This window comes from Hyperoodon ampullatus (assembly GCF_949752795.1).
Source record: "Hyperoodon ampullatus genome assembly, chromosome: 3".
NCBI classification, from domain to species: Eukaryota; Metazoa; Chordata; class Mammalia; order Artiodactyla; family Ziphiidae; genus Hyperoodon; species Hyperoodon ampullatus.
This window is the reverse complement of record NC_136916.1, coordinates 46,455,056-46,481,138: the sequence shown is the minus strand read 5'-3', so window position 1 is coordinate 46,481,138 and position 26,083 is coordinate 46,455,056. Positions and strand designations below refer to the sequence as shown.

Below are 26,083 nucleotides of genomic sequence, written 5' to 3'. Positions count from 1 at the left end.
AAAGAATGAAATTAGAACACTCCCTAACACCGTATACAAAAGTAAACTCAAAATGGATTAAAGACCTAAATGCAATGCCAGACAGGATAAAACTCTTAGAGGAAAACATAGGCAGAACACTCAGTACATAAATCACAGCAAGATCCTTTTTGACCCACCTCCTAGAGAAATGGAAATAAAAACAAAAATAAACAAATGGGACCTAATGAAACTTAAAAGCTTTTTCACAGCAAAGGTAACCATAAAGAAGACAAAAAGGCAACCCTCAGAATGGGAGAAAATATTTGCAAACGAAGCAACTGATAAAGGATTAACCTCCAAAATATACAAGCATCTCATGCAGCTCAATATTAAAAAAACAAACAACCCAATCCAAAAATGAGCAGAAGACCTAAATAGACATTTCCCCAGAGAAGATATACAGATTGCCAACAAACACATGAAAGGATGCCCAACATCACTAATCATTAGAGAAATGCAAATCAAAACCACAATGAGATATCACCTCACACCGGTCAGAATGGCCATCATCAAAAAATCTACAAACAATACATGCCGGAGAGGGTGTGGAGAAAAAGGAACCCTCTTGCACTGTTGGTAGGAATGTAAATTGATACAGCCACTATGGAGAACAGTATGGAGGTTCCTTAAAAAACTAAAAATAGAACTACCTTATGACCCAGCAATCTCACTACTGGACATATACCCTGAGAAAACCATAATTCAAAAAGAGTCATGTACCACAAAGTTCACTGCAGCACTATTTACAATAGCCAGGACATGGAAGCAACCTAAGTGTCCATCAACAGATGTATGGATAAAGAAGATGTGGCACATATATACAATGGAATATTACTCAGCCATAAAAAGAAACGAAATTTAGTTATTTGTAGTGAGGTGGATGGACCTAGAGTCTGTCAAACAAAGTCAGAAAGAGAAAAACAAATACTGTATGCTAACACATATATATGGAATCTAAAACAAGAAAAAAATGGTTCTGAAGAACCTAGAGGCAGGACAGGAATAAAGATGCAGACGTAGAGAATGGACTTGAGGACATGGAGAGGGGGAAGAGTAAGCCGGGACGAAGTGAGAGAGTGGCACGGACATATATACACTACCAAATGTTAGATAGCTAATGGGAAGCAGCCACATAGCACAGGGAGATCAGCTCGGTGCTTTGTGACCACCTAGAGGGGTGGGATAGGGAGGGTGGGAGGGAGATGCAAGAGGGAGGGGATATGGGGATATATGTGTACGTATAGCTGACTCACTTTGTTATAAAGCAGAAACTAACACACCATTGTAAAGCAATTATACTCCAAAAAAGATGTTAAAAAAAAACTGATGGTTGCATTATTGTTGAACCTCTACCTGAAATCAGACACAAAGAGAAACTCTTTAATATTGTGTGTGTGTCATGTGTTTACCAGAGGTTTAGGTGCCATAGGAATATTCTCTCATTTGAGCCACTGACCTCTTTGCTTCAACGTTCAGTTCTTTTAATAGTTTTCAGTTTCTTCAGAAGCCTGCTTTCATCCCCACTTCATCTCCCTACTAGGGAGGTATGGAAATTGCTTGCCTGCTAGTGGCCCTTGCATGTGCATATGATCTTTGCTGTGATGCTTTAATACCTTTTACAAACTCCTTTGCTATTATGAAAATAGGATCTCAGGAGGGAGAGGATTAATATTTGTGTTCAGGCTGCCATTTTGAATTAGAATTCTCACCACATGTTTTAAATTGTATTCTTGCACTTAGTGTGTGCCTTTGATATAACCCCCCTCAAAAAACAAGTAACCAAGTCTTTTATGGTGTTTTTATAATTCAGTAGAGAGCTATTACATATTATTAACTTCATAAATGGAAGAATGTAGTCAGTTTTTTAATAACTGGAAATGGAGGAGGGGGAGTGACGGGAGGTAAGACTTCAGGGTGGAGTTGACGTTTGAGCTGAGGCTTGAACAAGGGGTAGATTTTGGATGTGTCGAGCTGAGAAGGTGTTGCACATGGAGAGACCTTAGCATGTACAGAAGTACAGATGAGAAAGTGCAGTAAGCAGCGATTAGACTGTTTCTAGTGTGATTAGAGCATAGGGTGTATGTGTACTTGTGTTGGCAGGGGACAGTTACAGGACACAAGGCTGGAAAGGCAAATTGGACTCAGATCAGGAAGCATCATTCCATGCTCAGGCATTTGAATATTATTCTTTAGGCCACTGGGAACAGCTTTTGAGTAGGGCAGTAAAGATGGCCTAAGCTATCTTTTAGGTAGGTCACTCCAGTTGTAATAGAAAAAGTAGGTTTAAAAGGTAAGATAGTTGAGGTAGAGCATCTTGTTAGGAAGCTATTAATTATAGTCTGAACCAGGACAGCAGAGGCCTATTCAAGTCACATATATCTATTTTCTTAGCAATATTCATTGAACATCTACATTGTCTGCCAGGTATTTTGTTAGACATTGAGACTTTTTATTTTTTCCCTCAAAATATTTTTCATGTTCTTGTCTCCCTCCCTAGTCTCACTGGGACCATCACAGACAAAGCTCTCATCACTTCATACCTGAGTTACTAGAGCCACAGTCTCTGTGGACTCCAGGGTCTCTCTCTAGTCCAATTTATTGTGTATCACTGACAAAATAATATTTACATATGATCTACATCATATCAGTTTTTCATTTAAAAGCTTAATTTTCTACCATACCAATCAAGTCTTAATTCCTTTTCTGGATATCAGTGCCCTCAGTCTGGCTCTACCCTGACCAAATTTTTCTTACCACTTTCTAACACAAAAATGTTCTTATCAGTTGATCTCCTTACAACATGCTCATTCTGCCCCCATGCCTTTCCTCCTGCGATCTCCTTGCTGTGAATATTATCTATATTTTCTTATTCAAATTCTTCCCATCTTTCAAGTCTTAGCTCAAGTGTCATCTCCTCCCCCAATTTCCTCTATATCCTCCTAGAAAAGATTATTGTCTTAACACTGTTTTTTCTATCCCCGTGGCATATCTAGCCCTTAATTGGGGCTTCTGTCCTCATAGTTGCCCCATGGTTACAATATGACTGTAGGGGTGCCACCTGTCCTAACCAAGTTCCACACAGGAAAAAGAAATACAAAGGGCAAAAGTGACATCTCTCCCAGCTGAGTCAGCCCCATTTAAAGAGCTCTCCCAGGAACTTCCCTGGTGACGCAGTGGTTAAGAATCCGCCTGCCAATGCAGGGGACACGGGTTTGAGCCGTGGTCCGGGAAGATCCCACATGCTGCAGAACAACGAAGCCTGTGCACCACAATGTCTGAGCCTGTGCTCTAGAGCCCATGAGCCACAACTACTGAGCCCATGTGCCACAACTACTGAAGCCCACACACCTAGAGCCCATACTCCGCAACAAGAGAAGCCACTGCAGTGAGAAGCCTGCACACCACAATGAAGAGTAGCCCCCGCTCGCTGCAACTAGAGAAAGCCTGCGCAGCAATAAAGCCCCAACGCAGCCGATAATAAATAAATAAATAAATAAATAAATTTTAAAAAAAGAAAAGTATAGTCAATCTTTAAAGAAAGAAAGAAAGAGCTCTTCCAGAAGTCCCACCCAGTGACTGCTGCTAGGTTGGCCTCTTTGGTTGCCCCCGGGTGCAAGGGAACTTTTTGGTTTTTTTTTTGAAGTACGTGGACCTCTCACTGTTGTGGCCTCTCCCGTTGCGGAGCACAGGCTCCGGACGTGAAGGCTCAGCGGCCATGGCCCACGGGCCCAGCCACTCCGTGGCATGTGGGATCCTCCCGGACCGGGACACGAACCCATGTCCCCTGCATTGGCAGGTGGACTCTCAACCACTGCGCCACCAGGGAAGCCCAAGGGAAATTTTTTTAGAGAGTCTTATTGAGACAAGTCCAGAGGGCACTGTTCATATAGAAAACAATACATAAAATAGAATGGAGTGTTCCATATTTTGATCTGGGTGATGATGACACAGTAAACATGTATGAAAAGTCATCAAGCTGTATATTTAAGGTTAGTAAACTTTATACTTTACTGAATTTATGTTATACTTCAATTAAAAAAAAAATTAATGCCCCTCTCCCCAAAAGTTTTGCAGTGTGGTGACCCCAGGCACTTGTTGCAGGTAAAATTAGGATTATGTTCTCAAAAGAACATAAGGGAGAGTGGACATTGGGTTGAGGTATCTCTATATCTTTGTCACACATATAGGACTTTTTTCTGAAGGCTGTTGATACTTTTGACATGTAAACCAAAGTTTTAAAATATCTCAGTATTTAATGTAATATATTTATCATAGAGAAAATATCAACTTAAATGTGAGAATGTTTCATACATCATCTTAACCTCTGGTATAACAAATTATTAAAGATTTTCTTTGTGTTTGATATTTAGTAGATATTAACTTGATATTGAAACATTTCAGCGAAAATGAAAGCATTGGCTTTGAAAAATAAATTACTGCATGTTAATTTTACTCGTGCTGTAAGATATAAACAGTAAGTGAAAACTCAGTGTATACTTTCTGACTGCCTATGTACTTTATATAGTATAAACAAGATTGGTTTTATCAAGTCATTACTAAAAGGATTCAGAACACTAGTCTCCATAAAATCAACATCCACTTTGGGTATTTCTAACCTGATAAATAAAAAGTGAGTACACAAAATTGATAATAAGTTAAAATCTTATCTGTATTTTTAAGTGCTTGTAAATATGTAATTTTTTGAAATTTTATCTCACTTTCAGGAATTTCTTGGAGGTCTAGTGGTTAGGACTCCAGGCTGTCACTGTGGAGGGTGTGGGTTCTATCCCTGGTCGGGGAACTAAAATCCCATAAACCGTGTGGCCAAAAAAAAAAAGAAATTTTATCTTACTTTCTTTTATTCTATTTTAGAAAAAATGGAAAAATAAGCAACCAAATCCACTTTGTCATTATGGAAAAATTACTAGAAAATGGGTGACTTGTGACTGGTCTGAGCTTTGTATATATTAAGTATCTTGTGTAATTTAAAATATATTGTAAGTAACAGGAATTAGGAAATGGTAACATTTTCAAGCATTTATTTCTCAGTGTTTGTGGGTTGATGTTCACTTTTTTAAAATTAAAAGTATAGTTGATTTACAATGTTGTGTTGGTTTTTGGTGTACAGCAAAGTACACACACACACAACACACACATAATTTTTCAGATTCTTTTCCATTATAGGTTATTACAAAATATTGAATATAGTTCCGATGTTCACTTGTTTTTAAAGAAAGGTTGTTTTTTTCTTACTTAGGTTCACCCTCAGCAGCACCGGCTTCTTTTTGAAGTGTTTGATGAAAATCGATTGGTGAGTTCTATTGTATGAGTGTAAAATGTGAAGCAAGGGTATGTTTCAGTAGAGCAGCAAGGCAAAGTGGGCTGGGGATCTGTGAGGTGAGGGATGCTTTTGGGATGGTTATGGAGACTCTGGGCAAAATGGTGGACAGATAGAATTTTTTTTTCCCTCTTTCCTGGTGCTACTCTCTACCCTTCTATTCTCCCAGGCACCTCTTGTGATTGTCAGTTCTCAGCAGATTCATGGTCTTCCTCAAGGCCTGATGTGGCAGGAGATGCAGGAAAGTCAGCCTCTTTGTCTGGCCTTCCCTCACACTCATCCTTGTACCCTGGTCAGTAGTCCCAGGCTCAGGAGCCTTCCCCTCCTCACTCCAGTGGATTTCTTGGGGTTACCTGTATCCAGTTATGACATCCCATCCTCTCCCTTATCCCCACTATTCTAAAAAGGAAAGCTATCCTCTCTACACCGATGAAGTAAAGCCCTCTGAAGGATTGCCAGCCCTTAGAGGGACAAAAAGCAAATATAACCTGACTTTATTTTTATAAAAGGATAGTTCTGATTCCTTGTCTTGAAATCCTATCCTTTTCCTAATTTGTCTCTTTGGAACTTTATTTCAAACCTTCTTTTTAGCATCTTACGTTTACATTTTAAACCTGTAAGATTTGAATATGAAGGTGTAAGAACAGTGTTATATATTCAAAGCTTATCAGTTACCAAACAGAAGCACCAAAAAAGAAATTAAACAGTTTTATTCATTTTGTAGCTAACATAGAAATGGGATTTTTTAAAGAATCTATTTTTAGTGTTGGACTATATAACACTTTGTTTTTTCTGTCGAAAAGTGATAACTATACTAGTAACTGAAGATATTGCAGATGAAATCATTAGTTAGTATCATAACAGGCAAAGGTACTTTTTTGCAGCCAAGGGAGACTTCAGCACTAACTGGCAATCTAATTTTGTAAGGCTGAATGACAGATGTTGATGATTTGCTTATCAAATTTGGTTAGTCACAGAGCTTTTTGTTTTCTGTTTGTATTTTTGCCTTTTTTTTTGTTTAATAGAATAGGGAATGTCTTCTGTTTTTTTCCCTCTGTCGCTATAGATCTGTTTTCCTTCTAGATAGGACCAGGTGAAATTTAGTATTGGTGTTTTTTTAATCATGAAATAAACATACAAAAAATATATTTAATATAAATCTTTATTTTAAATAATAAGATAAATATCTGTACACTTATTACTCAACTTAAGAACTAGAATATTACCAAAATCTTCAAAACCCCTCATACTCCTCCCCAATAGCATGTCCTTTTCTTCCCCTGCAAGTAGTAGCCACTGTCCTGAAAAGTGTGTTTATCTTTCTTACTTAAAAATTTTTATCATGTATGTATGCATCCCTAAAAGCATAGTAGTTTCCTTTTTCATATTTTTGATTTTATTAGAATAGTAACACTCTGAATACTTTCCTCTGTGACATGCTTTTTGCTTAATGTTATATTTGTAAGGTCGATCTGTAATAAGACATTTTACAGATGCATAGTTTTCCCTTCATCTGCAAATGCTGTAATACCATAATTTATGTATTTATCCTCCTTAATAGATATTAGTGTTGTTTCCAGGTTTTTGCTATAACCATTTGATAAACATTCTTGCTATGTTTCCTGATATACGTATATGAGTGTATCTCTAAGGTTCATATTTTGGGGTTGAATTGCTGGGTCATGTGTTATTTTTCCTGTTGTTAGTGACACTGATATGAATTTCTTCCTGATTCTTGGGTACATAACTGGTGAACTATTTTATTTGAGTTACTTGCATATTGTCCACAAGGAGGACATGTTTATGCTTTCCACCCTGCTTATAGTTATCTGGTCTTTTTTGCTGATAATCTTAGTATGGTGTGACTCTTCATTGCCAAAACTGATATTTATCATGCTCTGATTGGTGCATTAACACTCCTTGACCATTTACCATGTATAGAGTACTATACAGGGTGTCACAATATGCCGAAAGAAAAAAAGCATTGCTTCTGATATTAACAATGGAATATTTCTAAAAGCAAAAGGAAAATAATGCACTTAACAGGATATTATAGATCCCCATACCAAGGAGTCAGGAGTACTTGTAGTCTGGCTTGTGATTTGGTACATTAGCTTGTAACCCTAGACAGATTATTTAATCCTTCTGAAAATATTTTCTCATGTTTAAAAATTGGAATAACAGTATTTGCCTTACCTATCTGATAAATATATTATGAAAATAAAATGAGATAGTAGTTATCAAAGCACTCAGAAAATTTTTCATCATTAATACAAAGTGTTATTTAACGTTCATGGAATCATGCGTTTGTGGTTCTCTGATATCACATTTTGTGTGTTAACTACAGTATGCCATTTCGGGCATCTACTGTGTTAGATACTCAGCTATGCATTAGAAATGTAGTTTTTCTTAAGAAGCTCACTTACTAGCAAAAGGTAACAAGAAATAGTTAGAACAGAGTGGTGCTCATCATTCTAATGCTCTGATTTGTTGTTAGTCCTAGCAGGTAATTGAAGGGTACAGATCACCTGAGATGTCATAGAAACTATAGCCATTGATGGAATAACAGGCTTGATTGTGTAGCAGTAAATAGGCCTATGCACTGTAAATGTCATTTTATCCTTCTCCTGTAGCATTCACAACTAAATTAGAAGTGCATCCTTTTCCTAGCAGGTTCTCTTTGGAAATGTACAGCGAAGAGCACAGGTACACTTTTAAGGAAAAAGTATTTCTAGTCATCTGGAAGATATGTGCAATATAAGTGATATTTTTTCAGCCAGTTTTAAGAAGCTGGGGGTTAAAACTGTCATAGTTTGGTGATGGTTGTGGTGGTGGTGATGTTGATGGTGATGGGACATTTGAGAATGATGTGCCTTTAAATGAATTCTACCCACCAGTGCAAAAGTTAGTGCTTCTGTGTCACTACCCAAGAGCTATGTCTGCATGCATACAGCCTCTGAAGCTTTAGGAGACGCCTATATTCCATATTCCAGGCGGAGATGCTGTGCTTCTCAAGTTCAGTGGTTGTATTAGTCAGGGTTTTCCAGAGAAACAGAACCAATAGGACACACACACACACACACACACACACACACACACACAGAATGAGAGAGTGAGAGATAATGAGGTGGGGGGGATTGATTTACTTTAAGGAATTGCTTTACATGATAGTGGAAGCTGGCAAGTCTGAAATCTATGAGGTGGTGCTGGCAGGTTGCAGATTCAGGTAAGAGTTAATGCATCTGAAATCTGCAGTGCTGGGCAGCAAGCTGGAAACTAAGGCAGGGTTTCTGTGTTATAGTCTTGAGGCAGAATTGCTGCTTCCAGAAACCTGTCTTTGCTCTTAAGGCCTTTAACTGATTGGATGAGAGCCACCACGTTATGGAGGGCATTCTGCTTTACTCAAAATCTACAGATTTAAATGCTAATCACATCTAAAAAATAGCTTCATAGCAACATCTAGTTCAGTGTTTGACCCATCAGCTGGGCAAAATAGCTTAGCCAAGTCAACACATGCAGTTAACCATCACAGTGGATATTGGCCTTCAAAATTGTAGTCAACGATTAGTATTATCCAGAGCCTGTCCATAGCATGTAGGTAATCACATTATTTTCTGTGAAGATAATCAATAACCAAATATCTCAGAATGTGAGGTCCTGAGCTTCAGTCTAATCCTAGGATATTATCTGTTTCATTCTAGAATGTGAAATTCTATAGGATTTGCATAGACTCCTTCCAGGTGAGGCCTGCCACTACTCTCCAGCTCTTCTCCGCTTGAAGTTAAGGTTGATGCTACTCTCTTTTCATCTGTTTGGCTGAAGGGCTACATTCTACCCAGGTTCTCCAGATTGTACACATAACTGCTCTAATAGTGGTGCAGATCCTATGCAGTCCCAGACCAGAGCCAGTAATGCAAACTGTTCAGCCTTCCGAGAATTTAAACTCAGACTAGAGTGCTAGGAAGTGCATTTGATTTTCTTACTTTTCCTTGGCTGAAACACTCTTTGCAAATGTTTCAAGCATCCTTCCTTCCTGTCCAGCTGGAGTACTTTTTGATATTTCTTTAGAAGTAGTAGCTGGATCCACCCAACCTCCTCCCTGGTGTTACTTAGTGCTTGCATTGTGCCCAGCATGAGCTCAAGAGGATCAGAAGAAATGTTTAGTTGCGGTCCTCACACTCTGTAAGCTTACAATCTAGTTAGGGGACATGAGACTGATGCTTATAGTGAAGCTTGCCAAAGAGAAAACATGTATCTGGTTCATTTTATATTAACAACCAAAGGAGGAGAGGGCAGAAACAGAAGGAAGAAGAACTACAATCTTACAGCCTGTGGAACAAAAACCACATTCACAGAAAGATAGACAAGATGAAAAGGCAGAGAGCTATGTACCAGATGAAGGAACAAGATAAAACCCCAGAAAAACAACTAAATGAAGTGGAGATAGGCAACCTTCCAGAAAAAGAATTCAGAATAATGATAATGAAGATGATCCAGGACCTCGGAAAAAGAATGGAGGCAAAGATCGAGAAGATGCAAGAAATGTTTAACAAAGACTTAGAAGAATTAAAGAACAAACAAACAGAGATGAACAATACAATAACTGAAATGAAAAATACACTAGAAGGAATCAATAGCACAATAACTGAGGGAGAAGAATGGATAAGTGACCTGGAAGACAGAATGGTGGAATTCACTGCTGCAGAACAGAATAAAGAAAAAAGAATGAAAAGAAATGAAGACAGCCTAAGAGACCTCTGGGACAACATTAAGTGCAACAACATTCGCATTATAGGGGTCCCAGAAGGAGAAGAGAGAGAGAAAGAACCAGAGAAATTATTTGCAGAGATTATAGTCGAAAACTTCCCTAACATGGGAAACGAAATAGCCACCCAGGTCCAGGAAGCGCAGCAAGTCCCATACAGGATAAACCCAAGGAGAAACACAACAAGGCACATAGTATTCAAACTGGCAAAAATTAAAGACAAAGAAAAATTATTGAAAGCAACAAGGGGAAAATGACAAATAACATACAAGGAACTCCCATAGGGTTAACAGCTGATTTCTCAGCAGAAACTCTACAAGCCAGAAGGGAGTGGCATGATATACTTAAAGTGATGAAAGGGAAGAAACTACAACCAAGATTACTCTACCCAGCAAGGATCTCATTCAGATTCCATGGAGAAATCAAAAGCTTTACAGACAAGCAAGAGCTAAGAGAATTCACGACCACCAAACCAGCTCTACAACAAATGCTAAAGGAACTTCTCAAAGTGGGAAACACAAGAGAAGAAAACAACCTACAAAAACAAACCCAAAACAATTAAGAAAATGGTAATAGGAACATACCTATTGATAATTACCTTAAACATGAATGGATTAAATGCTCCAACCAAAAGACACAGGCTTGCTGAATGGATACAAAAACAAGACCCGGGCCTCCCTGGTGGCGCAGTGGTTGGGAGTCCGCCTGCCGATGCAGGGGATACGGGTTCGTGCCCCGGTCTGGGAGGATCCCATGTGCCGCGGAGCGGCTGGGCCCGTGAGCCATGGCTGCTGGGCCTGCGCGTCCGGAGCCTGTGCTCCGCAGCGGGAGAGGCCACAACAGTGAGAGGCCCGCATACCACAAAAAAAAAAAAAAAAAAAAAAAAAAAAAACAAGACCCATATATATGCTGTCTACAAGAGACCCACTTCAGACCTAGGGACACATTCAGACTGAAAGTGAGGGGATGGAAAAAGATATTCCATGCAAATGGAAACCAAAAGAAAGCTGGAGTAGCAATACACATCTCAGATAAGATAGACTTTAAAATAAAGAATGTTACAAGAGACAAGGCAGGACACTACATAATGATCAAGGGATCAATCCAAGAAGAAGATATAACAATTATAAATATATATGCACCCAACACAGGAGCACCTCAATACATAAGGCAACTGCTAACAGCTGTAAAAGAGGAAATCGACAGTAACACAATAATAGTGGGGGACTTTAACACCTCACTTACACCAATGGACAGATCATCCAAAATGAAATTAAATAAGGAAACAGAAGCTTTAAATGACACAATAGACCAGATAGATTTCATTGATATTTATAGGACATTCCATCCAAAAACAGCAGATTACACTTTCTTCTCAAGTGCACACGGAACATTCTCCAGGATAGATCACATCTTGGGTCACAAATAAAGCCTCAGTAAATTTAAGAAAATTGAAATCATATCAAGCATCTTTTCTGACCACAATGCTAGGAGATTAGAAATGAATTACAGGGGAAAAAACGTAAAAAACACTAACACATGGAGGCTAAACACTACGTTACTAAATAACCAAGAGATCTCTGAAGAAATCAAAGAGGAAATCAAAAAATACCTAGAGGCAAATGACAATGAAAGCACAACAATCCAAAACCTATGGGATGCAGCAAAAGCAGTTTTAAGAGGAAAGTTTATAACTATACAAGCCTACCTCAAGGAACAAGACAAATCTCAAATAAACAATCTAAACTTACACCTAAAGGAGCTAGAGAAAGAAGAGCAAACAAATCCCAAAGTTAGAAGAAGGAAAGAAATCATAAACATCAGAGCAGAAATAAATGAAATAGAAACAAAGAAAACAATAGCAGAGATCAATAAAACTAAAAGCTGGTTCTTTGAGAAGATAAACAAAATTGATAAACAATTAGCAAGACTCATCAAGAAAAAGAGGGAGAGGATTCAAATCAATAAAATTAGAAATGAAAAAGAAGTTACAACAGACACTGCATAAATACAAAGCATCCTAAGAGACTATTACCAGCAACTGTATGCCAATAAAATGGGCGATCTGGAAGAAATGGACAAATTCTTAGAAAGGTATAACCTCCCAAGACTGAACCAGGAAGAAATAGAAAATATGAACAGAGCAATCACAAGTTACGAAATTGAAACTGTGATTAAAAATCTTCCAACAAACAAAAGTGCAGGACCAGATGGCTTCACAGGTGAATTCTGTCAGACATTTAGAGAAGAGCTAACACCCATCCTTCTCAAACTCTTCCAAAATATTGTGGAGGAAGGAACACTCCCAAACTCATTCTATGATGTCACCATCACCCTGATACCAAAATGAGACAAACATACTACAAAAAAAGAAAATTACAGGCCAATATCACTGATGAATATACATGCAAAAATGCTCAAAAAATACTAGCAAACAGAATCCAACAACACATTAAAAGGATCATACACCATGATGAAGTGGAATTTATCCCAGGGATGCAAGGATTCTTCAATATATGCAAATCAATCAATGTGATATACCATATTAACAAATTGAAGAATAAAAGCCATATGATCATCTCAATAGATGCAGAAAAAGCTTTTGACAAAATTCAACACCGATTTATGATAAGAACTCTCCAGAAAGTGGGCATAGAGGGAACCTACCTCAACATAATAAAGGCCATATACGACAAACCCACAGCAAACATCATTCTCAATGGTGAAAACCTGAAAGCATTTCCTCTAAGATCAGGAACAAGACAAGGATGTCCACTCTCTCCGCTATTATTCAACATAGTTTTGGAAGTCCTAGCCTCAGCAATCAGAGAAGAAAAAGAAATAAAAGGAATCCAAATTGGGAAAGAAGCAGTAAAGCTGTCACTATTTGCAGATGACATGATACTATACATAGAGAATCCTAAAGATGCCACCAGAAAACTACTAGAGCTAATCAATGAATGTGGTAAAGTAACAGGATACAAAATTAAAGCACAGAAATCTCTTGCATTCCTATACACTAATGATGAAAAATCTGAAAGAGAAATTAAGGAAACACTCCCATTTTCTATTGCAACAAAAAGAATGAAATACCTAGGAATAAACCTTCCTAGGGAGACAAAAGACCTGTATGCAGAAAACTATAAGACACTGATGAAAGAAATTAAACATGATACCAACAGATGGAGAGATATACCATGTTCTTGGATTGGAAGAATCAATATTGTGAAAATGACTATACTACCCAAAGCAATCTACAGATTCAATGCAATCCCTATCAAATTAACAATGACATTTCTTATGGAAGTAGAACAAAAAATCTTAAAATTTGTATGGAGACACAAAAGACCCCAAATAGCCAAAGCAGTCTTGAGGGGAAAAAACCGAGCTGGAGGAATCAGACTCCCTGACTTCAGACTATACTACAAAGCTACAGTAATCAAGACAACATGGTACTGGCACAAAACCAGAAATAGATCAATGGAACAAGATAGAAAACCCAGAGGAAAACCCACGCACCTATGGTCAACTCATCTATGACAGAGGAGGCAAGGATATACAATAGAGAAAACACAGTCTCTTCAACAAGTGGTGCTGGGAAAACCGGACAGCTACATGTAAAAGAATGAAATTAGAACACTCCCTAACACCATACACAAAAATAAACTCAAAATGGATTCGAGACCTAAATGTAAGACTGGACACTGTAGAACTCTTAGAGGAAAACATAGGAAGAACACTCTATGACATAAATCACAGCAAGATCTTTTTTGATCCACCTCCTAGAGTAATGGAAATAAAAAGAAAAATTAACAAATGGGACCTAATGAAACTTCAAAGCTTTTGCACAGCAAAGGAAACCATAAACAAGACAAAAAGACAACCCTTAGAATGGGAGAAAATATTTGCAAATGAATCAACGGACAAAGGATTAATCTCCAAAATATATAAACAGCTCATGCAGCTCAATATTAAAAAAACAAACAATCCAATCCAAAAATGGGCAGAAGACCTAAATAGACATTTCTCCAAAGAAGACATACAGATGGCCAAGAAGCACATGAACAGCTGCTCAACATCACTAATCATTAGAGAAATGCAAATCAAAACTACAATGAAGTATCACCTCACACCAGTTAGAATGGACATCATCAGAAAATTTACAAACAACAAATGCTGGAGGGGGTGTAGAGAAAAGGGAACCCTCTTGCACTGTTGGTGGGAATGTAAACTGATACAGTCACTATGGAGAACAGTATGGAGGTTCCTTAAAAAACTAAAAATAGAATTACCATATGACCCAGCAATCCCATTACTGGGCATATACCCAGAGAAAACCACAATTCAAAAAGACACATGCACCCCAATGTTCATTGCAGCACTGTTTACAATAGGCAGGTCATGGAAGCAACCTAAATGCCCATATAGAGACGAATGGATAAAGAAGATATGGTACATATATACAATGGAGTATTACTCAGCCATAAAAAGGAACGAAATTGGGTCTTTTGTAGAGACGTGGATGGATCTAGAGAGTGTCATACAGAGTGAAGTAAGTCAGAAAGAGAAAAACAAATATCATATATTAACGCACATATGTGGAACCTAGAAAAATGGTACAGATGAACCGGTTTGCAGGGCAGAAATTGAGACACAGATGTAGAGAACAAACGTATGGACACCAAGGGGGGAAAGCAGTGGGGGGGTGAGGGTGTGTGTGATGAATTGGGTGATTGGGATTGACATGTATACACTGATGTGTATAAAATTGATGACTAATAAGAACCTGCTGTATAAAAAATAAATAAAAATTAAAAAAAAAACCCAGAGGAGATTTGCTTATTAACTGGAAGTTTTAGGCCATAGACATGAGCAGTTTAATCTCATTGATCAGCTTATTAGAAGTGATCCATTTTTTGAGTCATTAGATTCCTAACTTAATTCAGGAAGGAAAGCTGCTGTAGTTATTTGAAGGTATAGTGAAAAGACTAGGACTCTTGCTTCTTAAAGAAACAAGATTATAAGGGAATATGTACTGAAGTCTATAAAATCATAAAGTTGATTATACAAAACCAAAATAGCATAATAATTTTATTACTGAGTTTATAATTGTACCCATTCTAAAACATAGTACTATCTCATTCTAGTCAGAAATAGAATTTAGTAAATTCCATATTTCTATTTTGTCCTCTTAATTGATTAAAAACACTGTTTAGAAAATTGTGATTGAGAACAGATCTATCTTAAGTTTTCTTTTTTAAACAAAGTGCAAGTATATGTTTTACATATTTGCTTTTACTTAGAAAAAAAAAACTTAGAAAAATACAACTTGGGTGTAGTACCATGTGGTGTAAACAACTGAACTATTTTACTTTTTACTTTCCTATGAATGAGCCAGTATATATTTATTACTGGAGTTCCAGCTGTAAAATTCAGGTAAGGGGTTTAAATATACCCTAGAGTATTATTTTAAAATAAATTTGTTTCTTTCAAATAGAATACCAACCTTGGTCTATGATATTTAGGGGAGGAATTAAAATATTAAACTTCTGTTACCTAGTAAACTGAAAATAAAGTAAAGGTTAAATAAATACAAAGCAGAAAAATACATATACAAAATCACAACGTCTAAAAGGACAAACAGTCTACTGTTCTCTCCTGCAGGAGCTTTATCAGCAGTGAGTAAGTAATTCCACCTCTAGGGCAGTCCTAGTACTCAAAAATGTAAACAACAATGTACTTTGTTTATATCAAGAAATATGCAGCATGGTTTATACTTCTTCACAGATATCGAACAACTAAATGAATTGTTTCAATGCACCAGTAGGGGCCAGCAAAGAGCTCTTAGAGTTTTTCAGAACAGAATTGGCATTGAGATATGTTTATTTGATGTGTTAAATCCTTTTTAGACTTCTTTACCTACCACAACATTCTCTTAAGTGAATGAATTGCAGAGACAGTGGAATAAAATATCTTGTGTGCTCAAACTATATTGGGGGATAGTTTTTCTGTCTAATCTGCATATATTTTTAATGGAATGTTTGCTTAGGCTATTTCTTGGCAGAGTTTTAATAGTCAAAATATAAATGGCATCATTTAAAGACTGTACTGCTTGGCTGGAAAAGCCTTAAAATTACAGGAGAAAATGCTTGGTGACAGCTTCTCTGAAACTTTTTTTTCCTCAGACGTATGCTCAAGTTTTGCAGTAGTATTACTAGGCTAATTTTGTATTTCGATCCTTCAGCTTTCACTATTTATAAGTACGTAGTGTTTTGGAAGCTAAAATATTTATCTTTTGGATTTAATGCAAGTTTTAATTCACCTCAAAGTTCTGGTATTTCCAAATTTATACATGTTTGAATTTACTCATTTTAAAAATATTAACAGTCTATATTCCTTTCTATGTTGGCTAAATTGACTAAATTGACTAGATTTCTATGTTTACTAAATTGACTGTTTGGAAATTCAATCCTTGATTTGATACTCAATTACATGGAGTTTCATTCCTACCAACTTCCTGTAATTCTATCCCTATGGGTAAAAATATTAGTGGTCAAACTCTGCTGGAGAAAGCATAGGCACCGTGATTCACAGAGTTAAATGTTCATTTAGTAGAGCTGGAGTGAAAAAATACTGTTTCAACTTGAAATGCTAGAAGATTGTTGTTCTTGTGTTACTCATTCATGCAAATTGGAGAAGGTATAATTGAAACAAGGTTGGCAGTGTTTGAGGCAGTGTGCTGCAGCTGAGCTCAGCTTAAAGGTCGCTGGAAATCAAGTGCTTTGTAAGTGAAGGCATTTTGACTACAGACGATTCAAGACATTTTGGAAACGTCAGTCTCGGGAATGGGCCGTCTTTTTCTTTCTGTGATATCTGGTCTCTAAGGTTTTACTTAGGATAAAGACTACGACTTCTGAGCTCTTTTAGGCACCACAAATGATTTTTTCTTTCGATGCAGTGCAGCTGCTTCTAGCCTGTCTACCGACAGAGATCTTTGTTATGACTTTCAGCCCTTAACATGTTTGGAAATGAGAACAAATGGCACAAAGCTTACGATTGCACTTTGCAGCCAGAAGAAGCAATACTTATCCTGTGTCAGAAACCTCTGGAGATGATTCAGATAGCAGTGTTCACATGTGCTTCATGAGACCAACACGGATTTCAACGTCTAACGCGGTTCAAATGAAGCTGACTCCCAGACAGACTACACTACCTTCGTTAATAAAGGAAAACGTTAAGTCTCAGGAAGGATCATCTGTTCCTTCACCTGAAAATGTTAATAAAAAGAGCAGCTGTCTGCAGATTTCACTACAGCCAACAAGGTACAGTGGATGTCTTCAGTCTGGCAATGTCTTAGCTGATGGTGATGATGCTTCATTTACTTGTGTCTTGAAGGATGGCAGTGCTGTGGTTGATAATGAACTGAATGCTGTGGATGATGGTAACCTCTTGAGCAGTCCTGCCATTTGCAGTGGTAGCCTTAGTCACTTCTCAGCCAGTGAGAATGGGTCTTATAGCAGCAACGGTAGTGATTATGGGTCATGCACAAGTGTCACCAGTGGAGGTTCATACACCAACAGTATCATCAGTGATAACAGTGGTTATACTTTTCCACCAACTGATGATACCTTTTTTGGTGGAAATTCATCTTCTGACAGCATCTCCAATAGAAGTTTGCCAAACAGGAATACTACTCCATGTGAAATTTTTTCGAGAAGTAGAAGTACAGTTCCCTTTGTCCAGCATGACCTGGATCGTGGACTAGAGATTATGAAATTGCCAGTGAGCAGGAACTTGAAAATTCCACTAAAACGTTGTTCATCCTTAGTCATTTTTCCTAGGAGTCCTTCAAATACCCCACCAACTTCTCTAACAAGTACAGGTACTCCTCCAAGCAAAGGATCCTATCAGACCTCACACCAGTTTATTATTTCTCCTAGTGAAATTGCCCACAATGAAGATGGCAGTAGTGCTAAGGGATTTCTTTCAACAGCTGTCAATGGACTTCGGTTATCTAAAACAACCTGTACTCCCAGAGAAGTAAGAGACATACGACCTCTTCACAGCTCATTACAAAAGAAAATTGTTATTGCAAATAATAGTCCAAATCAGACTGTCTGTGAAAAGTCATCTGAAGGATATTCTTGCGTTTCAGTGCATTTCACCCAACAAAAAGCAACTGCAGTAGATTGTGAAACAGCAAATGGTGATTGTAGACCAGAGATGTCAGAAATTAAGTTTAATTCTGATTCAGAGTATATTAAGCTTATGCACAGGACATCTGCATGTTTACCATCTTCCCAAAATGTAGATTATCAAATAAATATCAATGGACAGTTGGAAAGACCACATTTACAGATAAACAAAAACCATGCTCTTTTACAAAGAAGTATTTCATTGGGAGGAACTTATCCAAATGTTTCCTGTTTATCCAGCCTTAAGCACAGTTGTTCTAAGGGGGGACCATCTCAATTACTCATAAAGTTTGCATCTAGAAATGAAGGTAAAGTTGATAATTTAACAAGAGACAGCAACAGAGATTTCACAAATGAACTGTCTAATTCTTTACAGCATTCTTGTAAGGTAAGTCTCCTTTGGTCTTGGTAAATGTTATTTTATACTAGAATGGCTCTATGAAATATTTGGTTAAAATTTATTATAACTTGGCAGCTTTATATATTTTCTTGGTCCTTAGCTAGCAAGCACTGTGTAGTCATGAACTTTATATTTGTAAATCTGAAAAAATGCCCAGTAGTTTTTCGCTCTATTTGTTATTTTATCAATGTAGAAAATATGTATTAAAAAAAACTTTCCAAAGTGATTTAAGCCATAAAACATTTCTATCGCATAAAAACAAGCTATAAATAATAATTTATTTGATAACATTTTGCCTTCATATGTTTTCCCCTCAAGTGGCATGGTATTTTAATGTCTAACTCCATATTTTATTCCTACTTTCAAAAATGCTCATTTGGTATTCTCCCCTCCTTAAGCATTGTGAAAAAAAGTAAAATACAGAAAGCCACTCAAACTATTAAACAGTAAAAAGTCTACATAAAAATGTGGAAATCTTCTTATAAATGAACATAGAGAAAATGTTTCTTTAAAATACATATATTTATTTGATCATCGATAAAAACTGTTATGCTAAATGTTTAAAGCAGAGGAAAAATAAATGTTATCTGCATTTGTGTATACCCTTAACCACAGGAATTTTGTTTCCACCCTATTTTTCTTTAGCTACCAGTTAAGTGTGCCTTCTAAAATGTAACTCACTCAACAATATTGAATTCTAAATTTTGTATTTTTAAATTTGGTTTCAATTGCTAGGTATTTTCCATAATTCTCTAATTACCCAATTAATTTGTTATTTTGGTAATTTTGCTTTATTATATTAGTAATTTAACTCTAGTGAATCTTAGCCAAAACAGTTTTTTAATGTAATTTGGCCTTTCCAAAGTATTTTAAGTGTTTTGAACTTAAATAGATTTTTTAAATTTCTGTATTTGGAAGATCTTGCCAGATTTCTGGAAATGAAAAAAATGTTTCTGACTAAACCAATTCTAGATGACAGTACATAATAGTTTTGGAGAAAAAAACTTATCTGTTTATCTGTGTTTATATAACAATATCAATCAATATTAAAGATTCTTTTAACACTTCTGGGCAAATAAAATATTAAGTAATTGCTAGTTTGTTTTCTCTCTTTTGAAGTCTGATAAATATAATTCTTATTATCCAATGCCCAGATGTTAATATAAGCAGCTACTTTACTGAGGATGAATAAAGATCACATTTCAAATTCTGATGTATGTTTTAGAATTATTAACTCCATTTACAAAACTTTTAAAACACCAGCTGTTAGGAGATTATAATCCATTCAGTTGTCTTGTCTTCTAAAAAAAAGCAATTAAGTGATACTATGAAGAAATTCATTGATAGTTTGCTAATTTTATGACATGTACCTTGTAAATTTATTTTACATTTAATGAAATAATTAACCTGAAAGGAAAAATTAACCTAGAAATATTTCTAGAAATATCCTTTAAATAGTTGATTTTGTGGTAATATTATAGTTTGTTGTTGTTGATGCTTTTGAAAACATGGTATTTTTAATGTTTTTTTAAAAAGTGTGACTGTCTTTTGCCTGGCTAAAAGATACACTTTTATTGGCTTTATTTAAAATTAGGTAAGCTAACTTAAATATTTTTTTGTGACAGCCAAATGCCTAGCTTTCTGCAGATTCTATTTTTTTTGATAGATTATTGGATTATAAAATAGTTCAGAAGTGTGTCATTTGCTGGAGAGCTTTAAATTTTTCCTCCTTTTAATGTTTATTAAACAACTGTTTATACAAGAGTTGTAAACAATATAGGACCATTACATTTAACACATACTGGATCTAAATTGATCTAATTGTTTAGTGGTAAATCAAGGGCTTGTTTTAAGAGGAAAATAGTAATGTTGTTTTTTCTAAACATAGCAGTGACAACAATAACAGGGTTTTAGAAATAATCCTGTGTTTATCAATAATTATATATTAATCTAATTATAGTGGTATATTGTAACTCATTTATAAATAAACAGCTCCCAAAATATTTCCCATGACTCCAGTTAGTCTGGGTTAGTATTCTGATATGCTGAGTCTGGATTCACATTTAACAAGTTGATATTAGAGTAGCATTTAGTAATGTCAGCTATCTGTACCTAGCAGCCATGAAATTAAATCACTGCTTTGGTCAGGGACCCTGGTTTCTAAAGCACTGAGAGGTCTACAGATTCTTTTCTTTTGTGTTTAGCTACCAGTCTCTAGGAGAATAGTATCCAGTTTCTAGCTCTCTATAATCAACAGCTCATTACTGGATAATTTTTTTAATTCAGTGAGAACTTTTACCTGTATCTGCGACTGGGGTTCTGTGTGTTGTTTACAACTTGGAATGAAGATGAGACTTTGTATTCCACATAATAATGTTGATTTCACTTATTGCCATCAAAGAGCATAACAATAACTGGCATATATTTATTATATATATTTTTTGAGAGACAATATTACTTTTGTAAAGGCTTTATGACTTTTGATCTGAAAGTAGATATTTGATATTTTAACATTGCGTGTATTGTCAGCTCGATCAAGAGATAGGTTAAGGAGCTCAGATGGTTTTTATACAGTTACAGATATTACCATTCAGATTTCTGAAATCTGTGCAATAGTTAGTTTACTCTATTATTATTTTATTTTTCCCTATCTACTGTTTTTTAATTTCCTGTATTGTTAGGATGCTCAGAAATTTCATTACCCTATTATTTAAAACACCTTAGCATTTGCCTAAGCTTGTATATGTCTTCCATACTTCATGTATATGCATGCTTTTATCAGAAATTTTGACTTTACATTTTTCTTTTTATTATAAACGTTTTTGTTCATTTTCTGTTATTTAATCCTAGGTAGGTAAATTGCTTAAGCCTAGTGTAGAAGAACTTTAAAAAACTGTGTTTCAGTTATTTCAAAGCCTTTAAAACTAATCTCAAGAATTTACATTTCAATAATATATTTAGCTGTTCTTCCCAAAATAACTGTTTTAAATATATACTATTTTTATTGTTCCATTATTTTCTTAGTCCTTATTTTATTAACTTAAGCAGAATATTTAGAGACATTTGGTTAAATTTATTTTGAACACTTAATCTTTCCTATAAAAATCAATATAGTTTATAAGTATTGACCCTAAAACTGTAATGCAACAATGTTAATGACCAGTTTTTGAAACCTGGTGAGAGGTGTGTGCATGTATGTGTACATTTCTTAGAACTGAAGAACTAAAATATTAATTTCAGGGTGGTTCAGGGAGGTGAATTGTTTGCTTCAGAAATACTTCGTATTTCTCTGTAGATGTGTCTTTAATTCATTCATCTGGCACATGTTTGAGTGCCTACTGTTTGCCAGTCACTAACTCAAGCTCTGGGAATAAAAGATACTGAAGCACAGTTTCTACTTGGGGGAACTCCCATTCTAGTTAGAGACACACTGGTAGATAAAAAAATTTTCAGTCTAAAGTGTGATGTACTAAAATAGAGCTGTATATGAGAAAGTGAGAAAGATGCAGTGTGACTCGAGCACAGGGTGTCCAGGGATGTGGGAGGAGATGATATGCTGGCAGTGGGTGGGAGTCCCATTGCATGGAGCACCTCATGCTGAAAGAAAGCAGTGTGTCTCCTGCTAACAGATAATAGTTAGGCAATGGAAGTCATTATTTGAGAATGTGACGTGCTCACTTTTATGTTTTCTAGATGATAATTTCTTATGACACCATGGATTATAAGTGAATTAAAGTTTTCTTAACCTGGATGGTCAGGTGAATAGTGACATCATGAACTAAGATAGGGAATTCAGGAGAAGGGGCCAGATTGGGAGGGCAAAGAAAAAACCAAGTGTCATTAAGTTTCGGTACTGAGAAGCTGCCCTGGTAGTACTGCTGTCAAGTAAGGTAGTTAGAGATACAGGCTCAGGACTCAGGAGAGAAGTGAGAGCTGGAAATGTAGCTTGGGAGTCATGAGTCTAGTCAAAGACTTAGGTAAAGATGAACTGAAAAAAGCATGAAAGTGAGATGGGAGGAGTGATACATCAGAATTCTGGGGGCTACCAACTTTGGAGAAACAGTGGAAGAGGAGATAAAAAGGAGTCCAAGAGAGAGCCACTGGAGGAGCAGAGAGGCCAGGAGAGCTTGGAGGCCTGAAAGCCAAGGGAAGGGAAAGTTCAAGGTAAGCAGCATACAGTGCCATGGAATTTAGGTATCCATTGAATATAAAAGGTCCTTGGTGACTTTAGTAAAAGTAGGCTCGGGGCATAGTGTAAAAGCCTGGTTGAAGAAAGAATGAAACAGGTGAGGAAGCAAAAACAGCAGGCGTAGCTTGTTTGCTCAATGTCATAAAAATAGTCATGAGTTAGTGTAGGCAAGGTATATATTTAATGGCTATTATATAGAAGACATGGTATTATGTGGTTATAATTGCATAAGACAAACTGTCCAGAAGGATATTGCAGCCTGTTCTCTGGGCAGAGAAAAGGTCTGTAGCTCTCTGTTCTTTCACCTTAGAAGTAAAGAATAAGTGAGCATCAGCAGTGAAAACTGAACTGGAGACTGAGCAATATGAAATGAAGGGAACAAACAATTAGGAGTGAAAACGTGAAACCACCTATGAGTAGTCACAACTCTTGGCGAGCAGCATTATCCTAACGTTCTTCTCCCCCTCCCTACCACCCAAAATAAGACAAAACAAAAATAGAGCTTCCAGGTAGAAAACAGGTCAGGGTTTAAGGCCTATTCCTAGAAACGACTTGGAGAAGAGGCACCTCTGTCTTGCTGTCACCGGCTTCTTCCAGCATATGGAGCCCACCATGTGCTACCTGTTGTGAGGCCTGGCCCTTCTAGATCCACTCTCCCTTTATGTTATGGGTGACAGGGAACAGGATGAACTAGGAGAAGCCAGGACCGGAGACTGTGTGGGCAGAAGGGGCTTGGCAGAGTCCCTGGGTGTGGCCAGCCAACGTGTTGAGGTCAGGAGGGTGGTTAGCAGGAGTGAATGAGTGCTGAGAAGGGCATCCAATGATCTTGTCAACACATACACAAAATACCTGAAGTCTTGCTCAAGTGTGTGGTTCGGTATTCTTGTTGGCCAAGTGGGAGACTGGAAGTCTATGGTCAGGTGAAGACCAACATTTAGAGATAGCCTGTAAACAAGAGGTGAGCCGATGTGCCCTGGTTTAGTGAGATATCTGAGGGGAGGCTCTCAACATAGCAGCAGTTGTCGGAAAGCAATTTTACCTTCGCTGGGATTTCACAAAACTTTTTAAATATAACTAGAGCAGATCTGAGAACTTGGAAGGGCAAGCAGCTAGCATGTTTATATACCTTGTAGCCCAATTCATGGATGGGTCATAACAAAGAATACCTTGACCAAGAGATCCCATGATGTTTCTAGTCAGGGTTCTAGGATATCTTGGCAGGGGGGTGTGGTGGAGATCATGCGTTCTTTTGACTTAGATGTATTACATCTAAGATAAAAACCATAACACTGTGAAACATTTTGTGATTTACCTTAATAGACAAAATATTACCGAGCAAGAAGAAGTTTACATCAAGGATATTGGTGGTACAATGGACAATGTCTTTATGTTCATCAAGTACAGAAACATTCTTAACTGAATTTTTATCTTTCGTCCCTCTTACAAAAGCTGAGTATAACATTTTATGATATAGCTAAAATAATATTATCTAGGACTACTTCCTTTTTTTAATGAAATAGCTCTTTTTATTTATTTATTTTGGCTGTATTGGGTCTTTGTTGCTGCGCGCAGGCTTTCTCTAGTTGTGGCGAGCTGGGGCTACTCTTCGTTGCGGTGCACGGGCTTCTCATTGCGGTGGCTTCTCTTGTTGCGGAGCATGGGCTCTAGGTCCGTGAGCTTCAGTAGTTGCAGCACACAGGCTCAGTAGTTGCAGCACATGGGCCCTAGAGCACACGGGCTTCAATAATTGCAGCACATGGGCTCTAGGGCGCGTGGGCTTCAGTAGTTGTGGTGCGCAGGCCCAGTAGTTGTGGCTCGCGGGTTCTAGGTGCGCAAGCTTCAGTAGTTATGGTGCACGGGCTTAGTTGCTCCGTGGCATGTGGGATCTTCCTGGACCAGGGATTGAACCCATGTCCCCTGCACTGGCAAGCGGATTCTTAACCACTGCGCTACCAGGGAAGTTCCTAGGACTACTTCCTTTTTTTTCTCTTTCAAATATTTGTTGGTAAGCTGCCTTCTAACGCTTTAAGGATTGCAACTGGAAAATGGCTTATTAAGTTGTCATTTGGACTACTGATTTTCAAATTTTCATGTGTGTGTACATCTCCTAGAGATCTTGTTAAAAGGCAGATTTTGGTTCAGTAGGTCTGGGGTGGGGCCTCAGGGTTCCGTATTTCTAACATGCTCCCAGGTCATACCAATGCTGCTAATTCCTCAAACACACTTTGAGAAGCAAGGCTTAAGACAATTTTTTAAAATGAGAACACTAATACAGTTCATAGTGGAAGTATCCAGTGAGTCCCTCTTCCACTTTTACATAAAGAAGAACCATAGGTATGCTGTGGCCAGGGCTAAAATAATTTGCAAGGAGGTTTAAATCCTCTTGGACATTTAGACTAGTTATTGGTTGAGACCATGTGATGCAGAAGAGATTGTTTGGACCAACAAACATTCAAGAGCAAGATTGTCTGCCTGTCTCACAAAAGAACTTTAGTATGACTCTTGCAGAATTGTGACTATTAAATCTTCTAGGATTACATTTTAGTTTCATTTAAGAAGTTAAAAATATTGGTCTATAAGGCATGCAGTTCTACTTAAAGAAATCTCTTGAATTCATTATGGCTGTAATTCTGGTTTGTGTTGTTTTTGAAATTGTTGCCTACATTAACTTTTACCCCTCTCAGCATGAGATTTGAAAAATATGCAATGGAAATGTATTTTTCTTAACTATTCTGGCTTACTCAAGCAATAGCTTCTATCTTCCTCTTTCTGAACACTTTGAATCTTTCCAATATACTTTCTTCTAGAAGTGCCAGTTTAGGGTACTACTGAGAATGTTTGAATCTTACATTGGCTTATGTAATGAAATGAAACACCATCTATAATTAATGCTTACTTATGAGCTATCCTTTTGATAGATCTATAGGGAGAAAGTTTAAAAATCCTTTATGTGTAACTTTGTAATGCTACTTAAAAGTATATATCCATTCTCGAGCATAAATCAGTATATGAAAATGTTAGGAACTGTTCTTCCGTTGGAGCAGTTGAAGACATTTTATTGGTAGCTGGGTTTTTGTGGTCTTCATGGCTGCTTGTGGCTTAGCCTAACTTCAGGGAGCCTAATAAGACAGTAAACATTTCAGGTAAGCAATGAGAAAAAGGAAGCATAGCAAGA

General features: G+C 37.0%; 1 protein-coding gene across 5 annotated transcripts in view; it reads left to right on the top strand.

Moving 5' to 3' along the window:
- NEDD4 (NEDD4 E3 ubiquitin protein ligase) overlaps positions 1-26,083 on the top strand; it is a gene marked incomplete at both ends in the record, with an annotated part of 154,125 nt that overhangs the window by 38,722 nt on the left and 89,320 nt on the right. For 4 of the 5 annotated variants that reach the window (XM_079699295.1, XM_079699294.1, XM_079699293.1 and 1 more), the window contains one exon: positions 17,163-18,707. In XM_079699295.1, the coding sequence (XP_079555421.1) occupies positions 17,163-18,707 (1,545 nt within the window). Of the gene's footprint in view, positions 1-5,278; positions 5,333-17,162; positions 18,708-26,083 lie in introns of those variants that run through there. The other variant, XM_079699296.1, reaches the window with a different exon arrangement.